At 35.7% G+C, this 23,164-nt stretch overlaps 1 protein-coding gene across 6 annotated transcripts in view; it reads right to left on the bottom strand.

Moving 5' to 3' along the window:
* The window catches only part of ADGRL3 (adhesion G protein-coupled receptor L3), a 956,872-nt gene that overhangs the window by 137,497 nt on the left and 796,211 nt on the right, over positions 1-23,164 (bottom strand). For all 6 annotated transcript variants that reach the window (XM_070372463.1, XM_070372465.1, XM_070372461.1 and 3 more), the window contains 4 exons: positions 15,884-16,067; positions 14,816-14,938; positions 6,293-6,501; positions 4,803-4,979 (listed from right to left, as the gene is read on the bottom strand). In XM_070372463.1, the coding sequence (XP_070228564.1) occupies positions 4,803-4,979; positions 6,293-6,501; positions 14,816-14,938; positions 15,884-16,067 (693 nt within the window). The remainder of the gene's footprint in view (positions 1-4,802; positions 4,980-6,292; positions 6,502-14,815; positions 14,939-15,883; positions 16,068-23,164) is intronic.

Raw genomic sequence — 23,164 nt, 5'->3', positions numbered from 1 at the left:
GCTTCAGCATCAGTCCTCCCAGTGAATATTCAGGACTGATTTCCTTTAGGAATGACTGGTTTGATCTTGCTATCCAATGGACTGTCAAGAGTCTTCTCCAACACCACAGTTCAAAAGCATCAATTCTTCAGTGCTCAGCTTTCTTTATAGTCTAACTTTCACATACATACATGACTACTGGGAAAATCACAGCTTTGACTAGATGGACCTTTGTCTGCAAAGTGATGTTTCTGATTTTTAATACCCTGTCTAGGTTTGTCACAGCTCTTCTTCCAAGGAGGAAGCATCTTTTATTTTCACGGCTGCAGTCACAATCCACATGGATTTTGGAGCCCAAGAGCAGTTATGAGTTTTAATCTCTACTTTCACCTCAAACCCATTACAGTACAGATGACAATATATAAAATGAGAATTAAAAAACTGGGAATGAAAGTGTACAACCTTTATCAACAAACATTAAACATTCTATTTTTCACTAATAAAATCCTCTCTTAAACTCTTAACTTTTCTTTTGGACTTTAAAAATAAAATTAGACTTTTTAAAAAGCAAGTACTTTTCTTCATGTCCCACTGCAGAACCCTACAGTGTATTTCCTTCTAACTTAGAAAATCTAGTTATAAAATACCTGACACACAGAAACCATGATATGAAGTTAAAAATTTCAAAATTGTTTGAAATTGTTCAAATTGTTTTAAATCAATATTAAATTAAAAAATACAATGTTTTTAAACAGAAAAATAATACCTATACTTGGACTGGGGTAATGTTGAGGTAGAAGCAATAGGATATACTAAGCTAAAAAGAAAAGAGAGGGCAAAAGAGAGATGCAAGCATCAAACTAAGGAAAATGAAGCCTTTTAAACATAATAAAAATCAACATCAAGTTGAACTGACAGGAATGATCACGGGGACTTTTTAAATTCTCTCCCAAAGAATTATCATTTGAGTAGAGGAAACAGCTATCAGTGATTTCTAAAGCATTTGTTACTGTGTTCTCAAAAACCACAGTAGAAACGTTAGTCAATTAGTTTGAAACTTAGGATCCTGCAAACTAAAATACTCCTCCCAAGTAGATTGTTCACAAAGAGAATTACTAGTAGGAGAAGAGACAGATATTTGAATTTAGTGTATTCAACATTTTACGGAACAGCAGACAAATCTGCACATGATTTCAATAATGAAAAGTTTTTTTAAAATGCCATACATACTACCACAGTTTGGTATAAAACTATATTATATAAACTTTCATAATGGAAAGAGAAGAAAATCTAAAAGAGAAGAAAATCAAATGTTTCCATAGACAAGAGAAGCAGAGAAAACTCAAAAGTAGTTAATCAGCTGTGTAGGACTGAGCAGGACCCTGTGGGGCTCCCAGGCAAAAATGTCTTTCCATGTTCCCCATTTCTAATATGAAACAGGCTTCACTCAGCCTCCATGATCTTCCCTGAGTTCCAAAGGACAGATTCAAACAGTTGCTAATAAGAAAAGGGAGGAGATGAAGAGACAAGGAAGGAGCAGTCAAGAAATAATAGTGCAGCCTTGGGAAAGGGTTCTGTTTCCTCCTTAAGGCATATACATAGCAATGCCTTTGAATTCTGTACAGAACCAAAACCCCCACCAAATGGAAGTTGTTAACTTAATGAAGCCTCCTTCATTGCAGACAGAAGGTCAGAGAAGAACCTCAAAAACCACAGAAGCTCATCCAAAGACCACCTGATGCCAGACGACCTCTGGATTGAAGGAATGCAGGCCCCACATGCACCCTGATCCTCATCAGCAACCCTGCCTACAAACTCTAAATATAAGACTCCTCACAACAGCCCCTCAGGTGGGGATGCACAATTTTGAGGGCATTAACATGCAGTGGCCCCCTTTACTTGGTAAAGCAATGTTCTTTCCTAAATCGCCCAAAATTCTGCATCTGAGATTCATTTTGGTACTGGTGCACAGAGGCAGGTTTTCAGTAATATTGTCACTTCATGTGTGTGCGTACTAAGTCACTTCAGTTGTGTCTGACTATTGTGACCCTATGGACTCCTCAGACCATGGGATTCTCCAGGCAAGAATGCTGGAGTGGGTTACCATGCCTTCCTCCAGGGGATCTTCCCAACCCAGGGATCGAACCCTTATTTCTCCTGCACTGGCAGGTGAGTTCTTTACCATTAGCACCGCCTGGGAAGACCTATTGTCACTTTAGTGCATCCCTTTCCTTCAAAAGTCAGTCTTAATGCTTCTCTCCCTTGATAAACTGTAAATTGGCTGAGACCAGTGACCTCCTTTCTCTTACTTCCCACAGTCTTTTGTGGGGATGGGTTATTCCAGAGCTTTTGGAAAGACAGAGTAACCATTTACTAAGAAGGAAAAAACTTATAGGAAAACACCAAAAGTGTTGTTCTGGAATTGTGACACTGATTAGAAGTCTAGATGGATATATCAAGTTAACTATTGAATCAAGGAGTTTGGAGTTAAGAAATGGAGATGAAACCTGGGGATCATGAGATGATGGTTATAGCATACCACCATATGAGATCAACTACAGAGAAATGGATAGTGCCTGGAGTACATTTAGGATTACACTCCTGGCCAGGGCAACACAAGAGGCTGTGGAGATGGGGAGGCACCAGCAAAGGAAGCTCAAAAGGACCAGTTGCTGAGGTAGGAAAGAGATAAGAGAGAATACTGTACCCAAGGCAAACTGTTCCAAGAATGTGGTTGATGCAAGTTTTACACAGTTTACCTTACTAAATTCATCCTACTTATCCTTCAGCGTAGGTCACTTTTTTGATAAGCCCTCTCTCTGATCAGTCCTGCCTTAGATGAACCCCTTCTGTGTCCTAAATCACAGTGTAGGTATCAATTATAAGGCTTATCACAATTATGACTGAAGCTTCATTTCTCTGCCCTTTCCTTCCCCTTAAAAATGTAAGCATCATGAATGACCTAAGTTCCACTGGAATGCTAGAATCTTCTGGTATCTCTGGCAGATTAGAAGAAGGGAGTTACATTTATTCAGAACCTATTGTGTAACACATCAATATCTTTACTTAGGTGCTTGAAAAATATCCTTTAAAAGAAAGAAGGAAGTACTGAATGAATTGCAGGGATAACACAGATGATAGAAAAGAGCAACTCAGTACATCGGTAGAGCCCTGGAGTGCAGATACATCAGGGCACCACAGATTAATAGCAACAGCATCTAGACTCAGCTAATTCTTCTTGCTCTTTTCAAGCTAATCAAGCAAAATTCTCCAATGTAATTTTGTTTTCTTTATAGATTTTCCTGTGGAATTAGAGAATGATAACTAGACAATGTAAATATCTATTCTAACTGGCTATTGCATATCTCACTGTGCATGAATAAACTAGCCTTCATTTCTAGACATTAGTCTAATGTAAGTTTGGTTGCTGCATTTTCTTTTGGACTTTCAGAGATGATCATTCTGTTTGCTTCTCGTTTTTCAAGTGTCAAATTCACATTGCATGATCAAGATGGGAATGATTCTCATAACTTCAAGAGATTGTGATATAAGAAATCCAGGGCATACTTTGTTACTGACTGCTGAAGGAAAATACTGATTTCCATTTATTTTATCTCTTTTTGACATACAATAATGGTCACAGTCAAGATTCTTGTGTAATGGACTGAGTAGAGATTGTTATTGCAATGAACTGAGCAAAAAATTGTATTTTCTTCTTCCTTGAAATATGATACATTTTCCTGTGTTTGAATTTATACCCTAAGCTGAAAAGAGAGAATCCTAGAGTCATACGAACACATTCCAGGTTTAAATCTAATATTTGTTAGTGTGGCCAATCTTGCTTAGCTTATCAATTTGTGAAGTTCTGACAAAATACTGTTTGTAGTCCTTAAAAGACCAAATTTGACTGTGTTGACACAGCTAAGGTAATTTATTAGGTGCTGAGTGGGCTTGGATTTTGTTTTCTTCTACCTTTATCATTTTTAACTTCGACAGAGCCAAATAAAATTTTGGATAAAATTATTGGATCGATGATATCAGGTAGATAAAATTTTTGCCACGGTTTTCATGTTTTAAGATGCATTGGAAAACCAATGATACTTCCTCTATTTTTATTCACATCAGGAAGATGAGAAGAGAATTCACAGTCATAATTTCTTGTTATAACCCATCTATCAATCTCTATAGCCAAGTTAGTAATCCCTTTGTATTTTTATATCCTAGCTATATCAGAAATCTAAATACTCATCCTGCCTTCCATGACAACCAATCACCTAGAAAGAGACTGATGCATCCAAGTTAGTCATGTTTATGATTTTGGAAACAATCCATTACCTGAATTTTTCCTTATAATCGTGTCTTTTGAATGGGCAGAACCATTATTACAATGTGTTTAATGGCTATTTTCCCAACACTCATTTTGAGAGTATTTGATCTCATGCATGGCTCCTTAGTCTTCAGCCTAACAGATTCTAGCTTCTTAACCCCATTGCCCTGGCCTGTAATGCTGAGGTCCTATCTTGTCCAGATCATGAGGATATGGTCTGACATTTATTCATACAAAATAAAAGCAGGGAATAACAGGGGAAGTTTTATCAGCAAAATTTTATTTCATATCAGATTTCAATATTATGAATTATATTGATACTAGAAAAAAAAGAGTTATTTGAATCATCTACTATGGTATGGGTTGAACATCAGAGAGTTCTTGAATAAAATTACTACAAAAGCTAGAATACTAAGATAGGTGCAGAGGTAAGACCTTTTATAGTTAGTGTCTTAACTGTATGCTAAGGAATTTTATCATACGCTATATATCTTACCTTAACTTCCACATGTGCCATCAGTACTGCAAAATTGGTTAGGTGGTTACAAGAGCATGTAGTATGTGTCTTATTTGTTGTCAGGAGCCGACAGCCTTGGGTTGACCAGTAACCTGTCATTGTGCGCTTGGAATAGCTCCAAAATGAACAGTTAGGATTGAAGTTTTCCTCAGACTGCTACAGAAAAAAACAAACAAAAAAAATCAGTAAAGCCAATAACTACTTTATGATCATGCAAATTAAGTAGGCATTTTATTTACATCTAACAAAATTTCATACTATGTTCCAATATTTCTGGAGATGTCTACCAATGTTTTCATATTAAGTGGGGCTTATCAATTCTAAATAAATGTGAATATATGAATATATGTTATTTATTCCCCTTGATTCCAGGTGAATTCATTTAAAAATAATATTGAAGAGATACTAGTATTATCTCAGAATCACATCAATTAATATATCCTACAAAGCAAAGAATTGCTGTATATAATAAACTTCTGAGATGATAAAAGTGAAAGTGGAAGAAAAGTGAAAGTGAAAATTGCTCAGTCTTGTTTGATTCTTTGCTGTACCATAGACTGTAGCCCACCAGACTTCTCTGTCCATGAAAATTCTCCAGGCAAAGATACTTAGTACTCTAAGAACTATGGGTTGCCATTCTGTTCTACAGGGGATCTTCTCAACCCCAGGATCAAACTTGGGAATCCTGCATTGCAGGCAGATTTTTTACCATCTGAGTCACCAGGAAAGCCTCTCTGAGAGAACAGTTTTTAAAATTTTTCGTTCAATTTACACTACAATCTTTGCATATGCACAAAATTATATCTACACACAAAGGGCATAATTACTTGTAATGTCAGATGTGTAGTTATGCCCAGTTCCACTGAACATATTTCTAGTTCTTTTTAATTACAATTAAGTATTTATAAATCCATCTATACTTTTACCTAATTGCTACTTTTGAACTGTGGTGTTGGAGAGATTCTTGAGAATCCCTTGGACTGCATAGAGATCAAACCAGTCAAGGCTAAAGGAAATCAATCCTGAATATTCATTGGAAGGACTGACACTGAAGCTGAAGCTCCAATACTTTGGCCACCTGATTCGAAGAACTGACTCAATGGAAAATACCCTAATGCTGGGAATGATTGAGGGCAGGAAAAGAAGTGGGCAATGGTGGATGAGATGGTTAGATGGAATCACTGATTCGATGGACATGAGTTTGAGAGCAAGCTCCAGGAGTTGGTAATGGACAGAGAAGCCTGGCATGCTGCAGTCCATAGGGTTACAAAGAGTCAGACACGATTGAGCGACTGAACTGAACTGAATTGATACACATATACAACAATTACTCTCCTCCCTCACTTTGGGGAAAAAAGTCACTATTTTATAGAAAATGGATCTCTATATGTCAAATAATAGGGACAATGAAAGGAAATTAATATACTTCATACTTATAACAAATATAATGTGGATAAACATTTTCTTACCTTGATGTGTTTAACAGTGAACACCACAGGATCAGCCAAATAAACCTTATTACTGAACTCTTTGTTTATGGCTGCTGTAATAACTGGAGAATTGACGATAACAGAATGATTGGTGGACATGGCCTCTGTTCCTAACTTCATGCTGGCATTCTCCGTGGACAAATAAGGACCCAAGTTGTTATAAAGGACAAAGGCCACTCTGATCTCTCCTAAAATAAGTACATATAAATTGGGAAGAAACTAATTAGCTTGTACATCCTTTTTAGACTAGATGTTTCTAATTAGATTATAATCAAATTTATATTATATTATATATATTCACAACAAAATTCAAACATTCATTTCAACCAAAGTGCCAGTCATTCATGAGGAAAGGAGAGTCTAATGATACGAAAATAACATATCAGTACTAAAAAAAACACAACAAAACCCTCAATCCCTATCTCATTCAAATCAAAGAGAGTCTGGAACAAAATATCAGATATTTATGTGATCTTGGGGAAAGCAAAGATTCTTTGGATAGGACCTGAAAGCCACTAATTATAAAAGAAAAAGATGGCAAACTAAACTTTATCAAAATTGAAAATCTGTGTCTACCAAATACAATATTAAGAAAATTAATAAGATAGCCACAAACTAGGAAATATAAATGCATATGACTCATAAATACATAAAGCATTTCTTCTACTCAACAAATAATTAATTTCATACTAAAATGGCAAAACACATAAAATTATTACAAAGTATTTTATACTTTATTATAGATATATAAAAAGCTAATAGATACAAGAAAAACTGTCAATATTATTCATAATTAGGGAAGTAAAAATCAAAATAATATTGAGATAGCAATACCCACTAGAATCTCCACAACTCACACTACAAAAGACTAGCCACACTAATGTTGGTAAAAGTGTGGAACAAATGAACCTCTGCATACTATTGGTGGGAGTTCAACTATTTGGAAAAATATTTGGCAATTTCTTATAAAGTTAAACATATATCTACCCTTGCTAGATACATGGAAACATATATACACAAAGAAAGAAAAGGTTGTATAAGCATGTTTATAGCTACCTTATTCACAAAAGTCCAAAAATAGAAACAACTCAAAGTATGTCAATAGGAGAATGAACAAATTATGGCTTATTAAAATAACAGAATTACTATACATCAATAAAGAACAAACAAATGATAGATGGAGCATCATGACTGAATCCACAGAATATTATACAGAGTTAAAGAATACAGATGGAAAGAGTACACACTTTATTATTCCAGTCTAAGAACAGATAAAATTTGTAATTAGAAATATTAATGAGAATAAAGCAGTTCATCAGGTCGGGAGATGGGGTGAGAAAACCAGAAAGAGGCATCAGGACATTTTCTGGGTTGTTGTTCAGTTGATAAGTCATGTCCAACTTTTTGCAATCCCATGGACTACAGCATGCCAGGTTCCATGTCCTTCACTATCTCCTGAAGTCTGCTCAAATCCATGTCCATTGAGTTGGTGATGCTCTCTAACCGCCTCTTCCTCTGGCACCCCTTCTCCTTTTGAATTCAGTCTTTTCCAGAATCAGGGTCTTTTCTAGTGAGTCAGCTCTTCTTATCAGTTGGCCAAAGTATTAGAGCTCAGCATCAGTCCTTTAAATGCATATTCGGGGTTGATTTCCTTTAGGATTGACTGGTTTGATCTTTTTGCAGTCCAAGGGACTTCTCCAGCACCGTGATTCAAAAATGTCAATTCTTTGGCATTTAGCCTTTTTTTATAGTTCAACTCTCATATCTGTACATGATTACTAGAAAAAACATAGCTTTGACTGTATGGACTTTCATCTGCAAAGTGATGTCTCTGATGTCTAGCTTTGTCATAGCTTGCCTTCCAAGGAATAAGCACCTTTTAATTTCATGGCTGGTGTCACTATCTACAGTGATTTTGGAGCAAAAGAAATTAAAGTCTATCACTGTTTACAGTTTCTCCTTCTATTTGCCATGAAGTGATGGGACCACATGCCATGATCTTAGTTTTTTGTTGAGTTTCAAACTAGCTTTTTCATTCTCCTCTTTCACCCTCATCAAGAGATTCTTTAGGTCCTCCTCAATTTCTGCCATTAGAGTGGTATTATCTGCATATCTGAGGTTGTTGATATTTCTCCTGGCAATCTTAATTCCAGATTATGATTCATCTAGTCAAATATTTCGCGTGATATATTCTACACAGAAGTTAAATAAGCAGAGAAACAATATACAGGCTTCTTGTACTCCTTTCCCAATTCTGAACCAATATGTTGTTCCATGTCCAGTTCTAACTGTTGCTACTTTTAGTTCAATTCAGTTCAGTCACTCAGTCAGGTCCAGCTCTTTGTGACTCCATAGACTGCAGCACACCAGGCCTCCCTGTCCATCACAAATTCCTGGAGTTTACCCAAACTCATGTCCTTTGAGTCAGTGATGTGATCCAACCATTTCATTCTCTGTCGTGCCCTTCTTCCAGCATTCAATCTTTCCCAGCATCAGGATCTTTTCAAACGAGTCAGTTCTTTACTTTAGGTGGCCAAATTATTGGAGTTTCAGCTTCAACATCAGTCGTTTCAATGAACATTCAGGACTGATTTCCTTTAGGATGGACTGGTTGGATCTCCTTGCAGTCCAAGGGACTCTCAAGAGTGTTCAACACCACAGTTCAAAAGTATCAATTCTGTGGCCCTCAGATTTCTTTATAGTCCAGCTCTCACATCCATACATGACTACTGGAAACACCATAGCTTTGACTAGATGGACCTTTGTTGACAAACTAATGTCTCTGTTTTTTAATATGCTGTCTAGGTTGGTCATAACTTTTCTTCCAAGGAGTAAGCATCTTTTAATTTCATAGCTGCAGTTACCATCTGCAGTGATTTTGGAACCCCAAAAATAAAGTCTGCCACTGTTTCCCCATCTATTTGCCATGAAGTGATGGGACCAGATGCCATGATCTTACTTTTCTGATGGTGAGATTTAAGCAAACTTTTTAACTCTCCTCTTTCACTTTCATCATGAGGCTCTTTAGTTCTTCTTCACTTTCTGCCATAAGGGTAGTGTCATCTGCATATCTGAGGTTATTGATATTTCTCCTGGAAATTTTGATTCCAGCTTGGGTTTCATTCAGCTCAGCATTTCTCATGATGTACTTTGCATATAAGTTAAATAAGCAGGGTGACAATATATAGCCTGATGTATTCCTTTCCTGATTTAGAACCAGTCTGTTATCCTATGTCCAGTTCTAACTGCTGCTTTCTGACCTGCATACAGATTTCTCAAGAGGCAGGTCAGGTGGTCTGGTATTCCCATCTCTTTCAGAATTTTCCAGTTTGCTGTGATCCACACAGTCAAAGGCTTTGGCATAGTCAATAAAGCAGAAATAGATGCTTTTCTGGAACTCTCTTGCTTTTTCCATGATCCAGCGGAAGTTGGCAATTTGATCTCTGGTTCCTCTGCCTTTTCTAAAACCAGCTTGAACATCAGGAAGTTCACGGTTCACATATTGCTGAAGCCTGGCTTGGAGAATTTTGAGTATTACTTTACCAGTGTGTGAATGAGTGCAACTGAGAGGTAGTTTGAGCATTCTTTGGCATTGCCTTTCTTTGGGATTGGAATGAAAAGTGGCCTTTTCCAGTCCTGTGGCCACTGCTGAGTTTTCCAAATTTGCTGGCATATTGAGTGCAGCACTTTCACAGCATCATCTTTTAAGATTTTATATAGCTCAACTGGAATTCCATCACCTCCACCAGCTTTTTTCATACTGATGTTTCCTAAGGCCTACTTAACTTCACATTCCAGGATGACTGGCTCTAGGTGAGTGATCACATCATCATGATTATCTGGGTTGTGACGATCTTTTTTGTATAGTTCTTCTGTGTATTCTTGCCACCTCTTCTTAATATCTTCTGCTTCTGTTAGGTCCATATCATTTCTGTCCTTTATTTAGCCCATCTTTGCATGAAATATTTCCTTGGCATCTCTACTTTTCTTGAAGAGATCTCTAGTCTTTCCCATTCTATTGTTTTCCTCTATTTATTTGCATTAATCCCTGAGGAAGGCTTTCTTATCTCTCCTTGCTATTCTTTGGAACTCTACATTCAAATGGGTATATCTTTCCTTTTCTCCTTTGCTTTTCGTTTCTCTTATTTTCTTAGCTACATGTGAGGCCCTCCTCACATAGCCATTTTGCTTTCTTACATTTCTTTTTCTTGGGCATGGTCTTGATCCCTGTCTCCTGTACAATGTCATGAACCTCTTTAACTGCATATAAATTACTCAGGTGACAGGTAAGGTGGTCTGGTATTACTATCTCTTTAAGAATTTTCCAACAGTTTGTTGTTATATGCTTATATAACTTATATGTTATATAAGTTAAAGTTATAACTTATATAACTTATAAATTTATATATAACTTATATGTTATATAAGTTAAAGGCTTTAGTTGAGTCAATGAAGTAGAAGTAGATGCTTTGCTGGAATCCCCTTGCTTTCTTTATGATCAGTAAATGCTAGCAATAAGATCTCTGTGTCCTCTGCCTTTTCTAAACCCAGCTTTTACATCTGGAAGTTCTCAGTTCACACACCGCTGAAGCCTAGCTTGAAGCATAACCTACTGGAATGTGAAATGAACACAACTGTACAAAAATTTGAACATTCTTTGACATTGCCCTTCTTTGGGATTGGAATGAAACTGAAATTTTCCAGTCCTGTGACTGCTGAGTTTTCCAAATTTGCTGCCATATTGAGTGCAGCACTTTAAAAACATCACTCATCTTATTTCATGTGATGTAACAGAGGAATGTATAACTGTCAAATTCATCAAGCTAAATACTTAAGATCCTGTTGTTCAGTCGCCAAGTCATGTCTGACTCTTTGTGACTCCACAGATTGCAGCACGCCAGGCTTCCCTGTCCCTCACCATCTCCTGGAACTTGCCCATGTTCGTGTTCATTGCATCTGTGATGCTATCCAACCATCTCATCTTCTGCTCCACTCTTTTCCTTCTGCCTTCAGTCTTTCCCAGCATCAGGGTCTTTTTCAATGAGTCAGCTCTTTGCATCAGGTGGCCAAAGTATTGGAGCTTCAGCTTCAGCATCAGTCCTTCCAATGAGTATTCAGGGTTGATTTCCTTTAGGACTGACTTGTTTGATCTGTTTGCTGTCAGATCAGATCAAGCAAGGAGATCAAACACTTAAGTACATTATTATATTCCAATTATTTCTCAATTTCAATTAAAACAAAATAAAATATTCAAAATCTTTACCTGTGGTTACTGAAGGGGAGGGAGTCTGGGAGAGGTAAGGATTGGGAGTTTGAGATTAGCAGATACAAATTATGTAGAGAATGATTAAACAACAATGCCCTACTATAGAGTGCAGCATATTTAATATCCTGCAATACACCATAATGGAAAACAATGGATATTTATATTGTAAATATAACAGTGTAAATTAACTATTTCAATGAATTTTAAAAATTCCTTACCTGTCTTAAACCTCAACTATCATATTCAAGATGACATCTTCTTATGTCCTTCTACCTTATTTTTTCTCTTATGACAATCTCTTACATATAAATCCCCTGTAAAATTAACTTTTTAGTATGTTTCTCTTAAATTTTACATAATTTCCTTTCTTAAAGCCCTATGTCTTCCTTCCAGTATAAATCCATTTTGGTTCCCCAAGAGACAGGGACTGTCCTGACCACTGTAGTAACTGACATGGAAATCCCTGAATTGTAAAGTGAAGTGGGAATAAAGATAAAAATTAATACATTTTTTGAGGAAGGAGGGGGCTGTCCAATATCTAAATTGCACTCCCACGTTTGGGAAATGCCCTACTCTTAGATACTTACAGACACAAAAGGGACATATATTTGCTTTCCCAGCTTGCCTTTCAAAGAGGTTGCTCAGGGCACATAAGTTCAACGTGTCCAGTCAGATGCACTAGCCTCAGATTTCAGATGGGGAATTAGTGACTCAAGGAAGTAGGAGGTGGAGCAGCAGCAGCAGCCCCTTCCTTTGGGCAGCAGTGACGTCTCACAGCACTGTTTCTTTGTGATGACACAGGCTTCTGTCGGCCTCCTTGATCTTGTATGTTTTCTGGACCTGATTATCTAGCTGTCTCAGTAATACTATAAGATTTCTAATCCAGTAAAGAGATTATTATCCGAGCCACATAATGGCAAGGGGCATTCTTATACTTTCTAATACAAACAATAATGTACTAAATACTTTTTGACTGTTACAACATAGCATTTAATTTTAATTCTTTTCCTCTATATTTAACATAAAAATGTTAATTTTTGGCGGGCTAAACTTTAGGAATGGCTATGTATTTTTCTCATTGACAGAAACAACGGCTATTTTAATTGGCTTATAACTGGTGATAATTCATACCAATTTCCCCTTGTGGAATGGCATCAGACTGTCATCCCACCTTGCTTTACCAGTGCAATTTAACATATATAATTGTTACAAAATCTCCACTCCAGAATTCATGCTTAAATGTGGCCTAAAACACACACATACACATGCACACATTAATTTAGCAAATAAAATGAGTTCAAAACTATATAACTATGTAAACTATATGTCTATATGACTAATGTAGACATATTTCAATCTTCATTGGCTTTATATCTGAAAATCCATACATTTATTTGATAAACCCTTAGTGATTGCATCCATGTGCCAGGCACAGAACATATTGGGAAAGCTTCTTGTTCTCATGGAGATCCTTATTAACTTATTTTTGATGATGTTTCTATGCTTTTCCTTTGCAAAGCATACAGAAAATGTAAACAGATGCTTTTGGACAATGGAACCAATAGATACAGATCAATTTAGTACTAGATTATAGTAACTGAGTATAATTAAAATTAAATAAATATTAAAAAAAAATCTCATAGACAGTATGTCTCAAGCCTCACTAATATTAACATTTTTAAATAAGGAGGTGATATCTTTTAACCTGCTATGTGATAGGAAGATGACTTCATGTTGTATAACCAGCTCAGAGCTGATGTTTCATGTTACAAGGTAAATCGTTTTGAAAAAGAAGAGACTTAAATAATATCAAGAAAAACAGATTATGTTTGTTGCCAGCAGAACAAAATTCTTTAGTATTGGAAATTTTATCAGCCCTAACTTAAAATTGTATTTATTTTGTTACTAAGTGTGAATATTGAGGCAGTGCTAAGATTTTCTGTAGAGCGAAATCAGATTCCTGATTCTTCCTAATGGTTTCCCTTCTTTGGCTCTTGGCCCACATCAGTTTATCCTACTGACAGAGAGTTCTTTTTTTTTTTTTCTTTTCTTTTACTTTTTTTTTTTTTTATTTTATTTTTATTTTATTTTTTTTTTTTCTTTTTTTTTTCTAATTTTTTTTAAAACTTTACATAATTGTATTAGTTTTGCCAAATATCCAAATGAATCCGCCACAGGTATACATGTGTTGACAGAGAGTTCTTCATCCCAGCTTACACTTAGGAAGAAATAAAATGACTTCACAGACCTATCACATGCTCCCTAGTCCATTTCCTTCCTGCCTCAGCTGCTCCAGCTCCTCTCCGTTTTTAGCATGCTCTCTGTGATCTAGACAGTCCGGTCTTGATTTCTTTTTTAAATTGAGATATAATTGGCATATAACATTATGTTAGTTTAAGGTGTACAACATGGTGACTTGATATTTGTATATATTATGAAATGACACCACAATAAGTCTAGTTAGCATTCATCACCATAGACAGTTAATTTTCTTTTTCTTGAGAGAAGTTTTAAAATCTATTGTTTTATCAATTTTCAAAACAGGTAATCTAGCATCATTAATGATAGTCACCATCCTCATGACTTATTTATTTCATAAATAGAAGTTTTTACATTTTACCCTCATTTTGCTTACCCTCACCCTTCACTTCTAGGCACCAGTAGTCTGTTTTCTTTATCAGTTAGCTAGTTTGTTTTTTCTTAAGATTCCACATGTAAATGAGATACTTGTGTTTCTCTATCTGACTTATTTCACTTAGCATAATGCCCTCAAAGTCCATGCAGTTTATAGCAAATGATTTATTTATAATTTTTAAATTATAAATAAAATTTCCACTAGAAATGTTAGAAGCAAAATCTGTCAAGTTGGTGGGTGTTACTCCTTCCAAAGGAAAAAGTCAGAACTTCTGGATTTTGTTGTCTATCAATTTTCCTCACATTCAAGTTTCTGATATTTTTCTACATCTGAAAGGTAACAACAATTTCCAAATATAACTGGGAATTTTGTAGAGCAAATATCATTAAAATATTGTTAGTGCAGAAGCTAAGGAAGAGGAGAAGAAAGAGATCAGTGGAGTGAGAGGAGAGAAAAGATTTTAGATAGCAGATCTAAAATTCCAACCTAAAACTCAATGAATTAATGACAAGTTCAAGTCCATCTAAAATTCCAACCTAAGACTCAATGAATTAATGACAAGTTCAATTCCATCAAACTTAATAGACACATTCTAACTTACCATTTCGGCCATTTTGTTTTAGAGTATTTGCAGAAAGCTGGATAGTGCTTCCATGACCGGTGTTTTCTGGAAATTTCAGGTCCTCTAAGTTTCCTTCTGTGCTCAGCCTTGCAACTTCCAATTCTATTAATGGTAAAAAGATGTCAGTACTCATTGAGAAACATGCCGAAGTTAAGATAATCTAATTACTGAAACATTTCTGAAATCAAAACACTAGAACTGATCTTCATCTGCTCTACTTTATAGTAGTTCAGTGTTTATAGAAATTCTTTTTTTTTTAGTATTTCAATTTTTTTCAAAATAAAGCAAATAAAATTATTAAAAATCAGGTAAGACTATCAATTATAAAGCCTAGAATTTAAAATTAAAGCTCAAATACAATTTGTCATTGACTATCAGTTTACTTTCAAAATGTTGTCTTTATTTTATGAATTAAGTGAAATCTTTTTATAATCTGGCACTCTACTATTATATCAATATTGATTTATCTTTAAACCTAATAACTTTGAAATAATTTTATCAAGTCTTCTGAAATAAAACTGTCAGCTACATCCTTAAACACACTAATTAGATTTATACTTTTTATGAGCTAGCAACACAATTATCAAAAATTATTTTTAACACTTTAACTTAAATTACTACCTTCTTTATAGTTTATAATTCAGAGAGATTCTTATTATAACTGAAGTGACCTGTAGGGTAAAATTTAAAATACTACCCTCCATAGATAGAAACTTATATGCATACATCAGTTTCATACATAAAAATTGAAGAAAAAAAAAGGGGGGGGGTCTCACTGTCCTTGATCTCAGGTGAGGCTAATATAGTCAGTATTGAAATGTCCTTGGAAATACACATGTGTGATTATGAGGACACTCCTAAGCTAACAACAAGTGATACCCTCCTAAGTATAGAAAAAACAATAACTTATCTCCCCTGAAATAAAGTACCACTCATAATATGTGGTCCACCATAGATGATACTTTTTTCTTTTCCCTCTTCTGCTGAACAAGATGATAGTTCTTTCTTGTCCTTCTCTGGCCCTTCTGTATAACAAAAGCCACTTACGAATATTGTCTGTGTTCTCCCTGACAATGTCAGTCTTCAAAAGGTTATCGGCCAGCACAAAGGCACTTTCCTCCACAGTGTCAAGCAACATGGTGGCTGCACGCAGTTGATCACTTGTAGTCAGGTCTCTCCAGGCATTCAAGGCTTGTGGCTGGAGGAGGTTGTTAACTGTCTCGACCATTGCCTACAAGAAGATGAACAGAATGACAGAGGTCTCTAGTGAACCCACAGGGCTGTCAGAAATCCAGGCATACATGCTGCCCAGCAAGTAAGAATCACTGGTGTGCATGAGTTCAGTATTGTCCCAGCCTCCCCTGTGACATGCTGCAGTGGAAGCATTCATTATTTTGTGCTGTAAAATCCTAGCTGAGACTTTGCAAGACAACAGGAAAACCTGCTTTTTGTTCTGAAGGACAACAAATAGAGCTATGCTTCTTTCTTAAAATCAATAGCAAAGGCTTCAATAAGACTATAATCACATAATTAAATTATTTGGCTGGGAAACTGTTGGCAAGTAATTCAAACTAACACTTCCATCACATCACCACAAAAATTATTTCCTCTATACATCACCATAAAACTAGATGCTGAACATAATAGAAATCAAAAGAATGACTAAAGACAGGACAATACAAGAATTTGTTATGTATAGGTTAAGAACTCTCTGCTGCTGCTGCTGCTGCTAAGTTGCTTCAATCGTGTCCGACTCTGAGCGACCCCATAGACAGCAGCCCACCAGGCTCCTCTGTCCCTGGGATTCTTCAGGCAAGAACACTGGAGTGGGTTGCCATTTCCTTCTCCAATGCATGAAAGTGAAAAGTGAAAGTGAAGTTGCTCAGTCGTGTCCAACTCTTAGCAACCCTATAGACTTCAGCCCACCAGGCTCCTCTGTCCCTGGGATTCTCCAGGCAAGAGTACTGGAGTGGGGTGCCACTGCCTTCTCCAAAGAACTCACTAAGCAAACCAATTTTTTTCTTAGCCAGCTAGTAAAATGTCACTATGGGAAAAATATCAAAGCATACATACTCCCAGGGCTTTGGAAGAGAAACATTTGTGCTGTTTACTACTAGGAAGGAGAGTAAGCACTTGGAGCTTGCTACCTATGGCCTTTGAGCATTTTTCCTTAAAAAAAAAAAAAAAAAAATCAGCAGTAAGTACACTCACACATAGAGATAAAGTACCAAGGTTCTCTCTGCTTCATCCAAAAGAACTGTCTTTCTAGTTACAATTTATATATTTCCCATGGTTAGCTCAATACTCTGGGTTGCAAGAAAAGACAATTTTCCATTAAGGTCTTAAGATTTCACTCAAACATAGAGAATTGCACAACAGAAAAATACACCACTGGCAGTTTGAAAGTGATCTTCCTTGAACCTGTTGATTATGAAATATGCATCTAATCCGGAAATAAGTTGAATAAACAGCAAACACAGGCACTTTCCAAGCAGTACATTGGTGTTCTAAAACAGGACTCACAGTATTGACACATTGAGAGAGGGAGTGGCAGAGACTGGGGGAATACCCCTTAAGCTGCAGTGTTTTCTTCTGGCTGGTGTTTTCATAGTAACCAAGTAACAACTGTTAAAAATTCAGCTTCATAATGAAACACCTTGCTGCCAATTAACACCAACTTCAAAAACTAATCTGCCTTTTGATAAAAGTTTTTCTTGATATTTTTCCCAGCTTTTCCAAGTTCTGGCTAAAAATCTACATCACTGGCTTTGTACATAAAATAGTTCTACTTGCAAGTTGAGTACTTTGCATTGTTAAAAAAAAAAAAAAAAGTCCCTCATGAGTTTAATGACTGAGTATTTCCACATAGTATGCTTAGCTCTGTCATTTGTTCTGTGTTTAAAACATGACGTAGAAACCAGACAAAAGCATTTCTGGATCACAGCAATCTGATCTGCTTTCCAGGAAGTTCTCTATGGGGTGATGCCAACAGAACATGCCAAAAAAAGGAGGTGCCGGATAGAAATCAAACAACAAAAAAGTTTATGTATTCTCTGAAGCCAAATAGAAGACATTGACCTCTTGAGTGCAAGGAAGTATTCTTTCTGGGATTCACTGATCTTCTTAATTCATTAGAAATGCTCTGAAAGCTCCATATGTGACAAAACCTACGCCAGTTCTTTATGGACCAACCATTTTAACATTAGTGAAGCACCTTACATTGATTAAACCTTACCTCAGGGAACATTTTGGGAAGATAAAGCAATGTTTCTGTTCTGCCCTCTATAGATTTTATTTTTTTTTAATTTAAAAATTTCAAAGGAAAAGAAGCAACTATAGTCAACTCTGAGATGTTCTAAATAGGAAACTGTTTACAAATGGGGTGCTTTAGCTAAAATACTGAGTCTTTAAACTGACAGTAAATACATCAGACACACTCCTTATTATCTTAGTTTTGCAACTGAAAATGTATAAGGTGCAATATTTTTGTCCCACAAAGCAGTTGTTAAAATATGCTCAAAATATATAATGAAAAAATATTGCACCTTATACATTTTCAATTGCAAAACTAAGATAATAAGGAGTGTGTCTGATGTATTTACTGTCAGTTTAAAGACTCAGTATTTTAGCTAAAGCACCCCATTTGTAAACAGTTTCCTATTTAGAACATCTCAGAGTTGACTATAGTTGCTTCTTTTCCTTTTGCATTGTTAAATTAAAAAAAAATAAAATCTATAGAGGGCAGAACAGAAACATTGCTTTATCTTCCCAAAATGTTCCCTGAGGTAAGGTTTAATAGAAGTTTTCTATTAAAGCCTAAATGATTTCCAAGTTTATTGCAGAAATGACAGGTCCTAAAATCTGGGTGGGTTAAGACACAAACCTAGTATTTATTTATTTTTAAAATAGCACCTATTATGATTGCCTAAGTATATAATAGGAAATGTCAACACATGAATTGAGACAGAATTCTCAGATGCTAAAATCAGTGTGGGATTTGGAACCAGATCTGCTGAGTCTGCAATTGTACTTTGCCACCTTACTAGTTGTGTGCTATTGGGCAAGTTTTTTAACTTTTTTGTACTCTTCTGTAAATTAGAGATGATAATGAAATCATTTCATAAGGTCTCCTGGCTCATAACAAGTGTTTAGGTGCAATCCTATCTGTATTTTAATTTGATATCAAAGTTCAGTGTGGGAAGGAGAGAGGTATTCACTGAATAAAGCACAAGTCATCCCTGATAATTGCAAAATATTCACACTGAAGTGAGATCTGGAAGGAATGCCTCTTCTACAACCCAATCTCATAAGCAGAACTGATACACAACTTAACTACTATGGAGGAATGGGAAGAACATGTGTATTTGATAGTTCATAATATTCCCTGGTGGTACAGTGGGTAAGAATCCACCTACCATTGGACAGGACAAGGGTTTGATCCCTGGTAGAGGAAGATTCCACATGCCATGGAGCAATTAAGCCCATGCACAACTACTGAGCCTGTGCTATCTAGAGCCCACAAGCTTCAGCTATTGAGCCCGTGTGCCACAACTACTGAAGCCTGTGTGCCCTAGAGCCTGTGCTCCACAATAGGGGAATCCACCACAATGAGATGCCCATGCTCTGCAAAGACCAGCCCCCACTTACCGCAACTAGAGAACACCCACACATAGCAACAAAGACTAACTGTAAAAAATAGATACATGATTTTTTAAAAAATTCATAATATGTATTCTAGAGGCTTGAACTAACTTATCTGTTTTCTGCTAGTGAGATAGCATAATTAGGTCAATTTAATAGCTTTATAATTAATACAATTTGTGTAAGCTTTCCAAAGGTTGTTGACATTGAGAGGGTAACAGGCAGGAAGGCCAGGGTCTCCAAATGGAGGAAATAGCCTGCAAGTGTCAGACATTTTTATCTCTCTTAAAACAATATTTTTTCCTTCTCTATACAAATTTAAAGGGAGGTTTCTCTTAAAATACTGTGTTGCCATAATGACACTTGGTTTCGCCTAGAGATAACCAATGCCTTTTTCTTACGGAAATGTTTGTCTTAAGCTATGCTAATGTACTATGCCTTTACCCCAAACTCTGTCTCCAAGTCGGTTCCGCCTCTTGGCCCAGAACCTACTTGACAAACCAGTATGTTATACTCAGATATTGTTCCCCTAATCTATGTAAATGAAACTATTTGTATGGTGGTCTGCCCTTCTTCAAGATTGAAGTTAATCATTTTATGGCCCAGGATAAACCATTTGGTGCCAAGATTATCCCAAAATGCATCTTACGGGTGAGGGGCCTGGTGCCATTCTGAATTTTAAGACATTCCTTTCTTTCATTAACAGACTGCTAGTGACTATATAACATCCAGCTGAAGACTAGCAGGGGGGTACTCTTTCTGCCCCCTTCTGATGCCTATGTCAGAAGCTTTCTCTATCTCCTTTATACTTTAATAAAACTTTATTACACAAAAGCTCTGAGCGATCAAGCCTCGTCTCTGGCCCCGGATTGAATTCTTCTCCTCCGGGGGCCAAGAATCCTGGTGTATTCGCGTGATTCAACAACAACCTTTCAACATGTCCCTGTTACTAGTTTCATGAAGACCAAATAAACAGTCACAATATTCAACAGCAAAATAACATCTATATTTCATTTTCTCTATATATATTCATACATTTATATATTTTACACACAAATGATGACATTTGGTAATAAAGCTTTCATTTTGGGGGGTTTTCTGGTCAAACTAGTTATTGTATTGCTTTCACTACCTCAAAAACATTTCTTTAAAATACAAGTTGCTTTTTCATTTTATTTGGTTCCAAAGAAATGAACTTAACTACAGTTTAGAACCAAAGTTGAACAGGAAATACACAATGCATTTGATTAAAGTGAGGTAATGGGACATTGATCAATGGCTCTCATCAATTTCTCATCTGCTATCATTTTTTTTTTTATTGACCTAAGATTTATATTCTAAAGTTATAATAAATAAGACTAATTCTGGATAAATCTTAAAATATATTCTAACCACAAAAGGTTGAAAAGGGAAAACAAAAATACCTAACGGTTTTGACATTATAGACTGAAATAATCTAAAATTTGGGGATGTTAATTTAATTAAAATATCTTTGCCAGAAACTAAATGTTAATTCACCCCACTATATTTTCAAAACACAAGAAACTGAATAGAAGATGGACCTGGGAATTTATATTCTGGTTTCACCACACATTTCAGTGTGCCTTTGGGCAATTTGATGTTTTCTAACCAATTAACAAAGTGTGAACTGCATAAGAAAATACGATGCATCATATTTCAATTTGAGTGTGGTTAGGGGCATACTATATAAGATACTACTTTTCTTATTAAACAGTTTACAGACTAGACTCTAAAGTCACTTTTGCCTTCCTAAAAATCAAACATAAATTAGAAAGTGTGAAAAGTCAGTTAGATTCATACCAGAATTATGGACATCCCATATCTTTCCTGACATATATTGGCATTGCACAATATTATCTGACCCCTCATCATTAAATTCAGATCTTAAGCAAATTCATTTGACTAATTTTACACTGATCATTTAACTATAGCATGTTTGTTAAAAGGTGTTTTAAACTGTTTAATCACACTTCATATATTTCAAAAGGGACAGTGTTTTTATTTGTTGTTAACTACTGTGAAATTTTGGTGAAAAATAGCTGTATATCTTCCAATATCAATTTTCATCATTTTTCTAGAAGAATGTCCTTGTGAAATAGTCTAGAATTCCTTAGCAAGAATACATAAAAGGGTCCATGGTGAGAAATATATCAATGGCATTTCTTACCAAGGTAAATTCTAAATCTTAAACTAGGTAACTAGGTAACCAAATCACCTGGGAAACTTAGTTACCCTTCTTCTCTGCTTGAAAACCATTAAAATAAAGATCCAAACAGAATGAATGCCTTTGAAAGGATATACAACTATACCATCATAGTAGTTTTTTTGAAGACAAGCTTTTTAATCATGATCTCATTCAGGTTTTAGCTCAGGTATCAGCTGCTCATATAGGTCTTCCTTTAGCAGCATATCTAAGGAGAGTCACCCACTTAAATCCATTATCTGTTTTGTCTTCTTTGTAACAGGTATCATTATCTAAGGTGTGTCAGATATTTATTTACCTAAAAAAACTATTTAACTGGTAGATCACTCACTCAGAAAAAGGTAAACTTCATGAAGGTAGTGATTGTGTCATTTGTAAGTGCCCAAAACTGCCCGGCACACAGTAAGTGTTCAATAACTCTTTGCTGAATTATTGCCATCTGGTGAAGATTCACATGAAAGTGAGTTTTCTCCCTTTTCATATCAGTAGGAAAAAAAAAAGTCTCTGATTTTATAAGAGCAAAGATTAAGTACAAATGAAAAGATCTATTAACTAAGCCAGTATTATCCAAATCATTGTCATCAGAGACTCGATGTCAAAATGGGCTCCCATTTTTAGTACTTATTCACCTTTAATAGAATTATTCATATGTGGGTCTGGCTTTCTCACTAGATTCTGATGTCCTCAGGGGACATATCACGTTCATTTTCATTTTTCCAGGGTAAATTTTAGTGTTTTGAGACATTTTAGTACTCTATAAAGGCTCATTAAACAAAAATATCCTACTTTTACTATCAAATCATTAATACAATAGGGAAACTGAAAACATCTTTTTTTACTCCTGTAACTTTCTGCTATGTCACCCAAGAAGTCTTCTGAATGACCAGATATTAGCATGGTTTGGAAGGAAGGCAGAATGAGTTGCAGAGAATGAAGGGTAATTCATTTTAACTTTCAATGCAACTCATATTTTATTAAATATGTATGATATGCAAAGAACTAGGGAAATCACTGCTGGGTGAGGTTAGGAAAAATAAGAAAATCTGTTCTCAATTTGCCTACACTCCAAAGCAGAAGGTAAACATATAGCATGGGACAGAGTGTACTGAATTCTTGCTGAGAAGGATAAAAGATCCTAGAGGTGTTTGGTTTTGAATCAGACACTAAAAGATAAATAAGCTTTTTTTACCTAAGAGAAGGAAATTTGAGGCTGAAGAACATAATAAGCAAGTTAAGGATTAAAAAAGACAAAAACGAAGGTATTGAGGCAAGAAATGGTTTGTGCTTGGGGTGAGAAGAATGCATGATGTAAGAAAAGATAGATTAAAAAAAAGTGTAAAAAGAGTAAAGTGAGAGAAATGGTGAGTATAATTCAGATCTTAGAAGATTTTCAGTATGATAGCAGTTTGGGCTGTATTGTGTAGAAAATCTACAGCTATTAAGTATATTTACATAAAGGATTT

Source organism: Bos mutus, chromosome 6 (assembly GCF_027580195.1).
Source record: "Bos mutus isolate GX-2022 chromosome 6, NWIPB_WYAK_1.1, whole genome shotgun sequence".
NCBI classification, from domain to species: domain Eukaryota; kingdom Metazoa; phylum Chordata; class Mammalia; order Artiodactyla; family Bovidae; genus Bos; species Bos mutus.
This window is presented reverse-complemented; position numbering and strand designations above follow the sequence as displayed.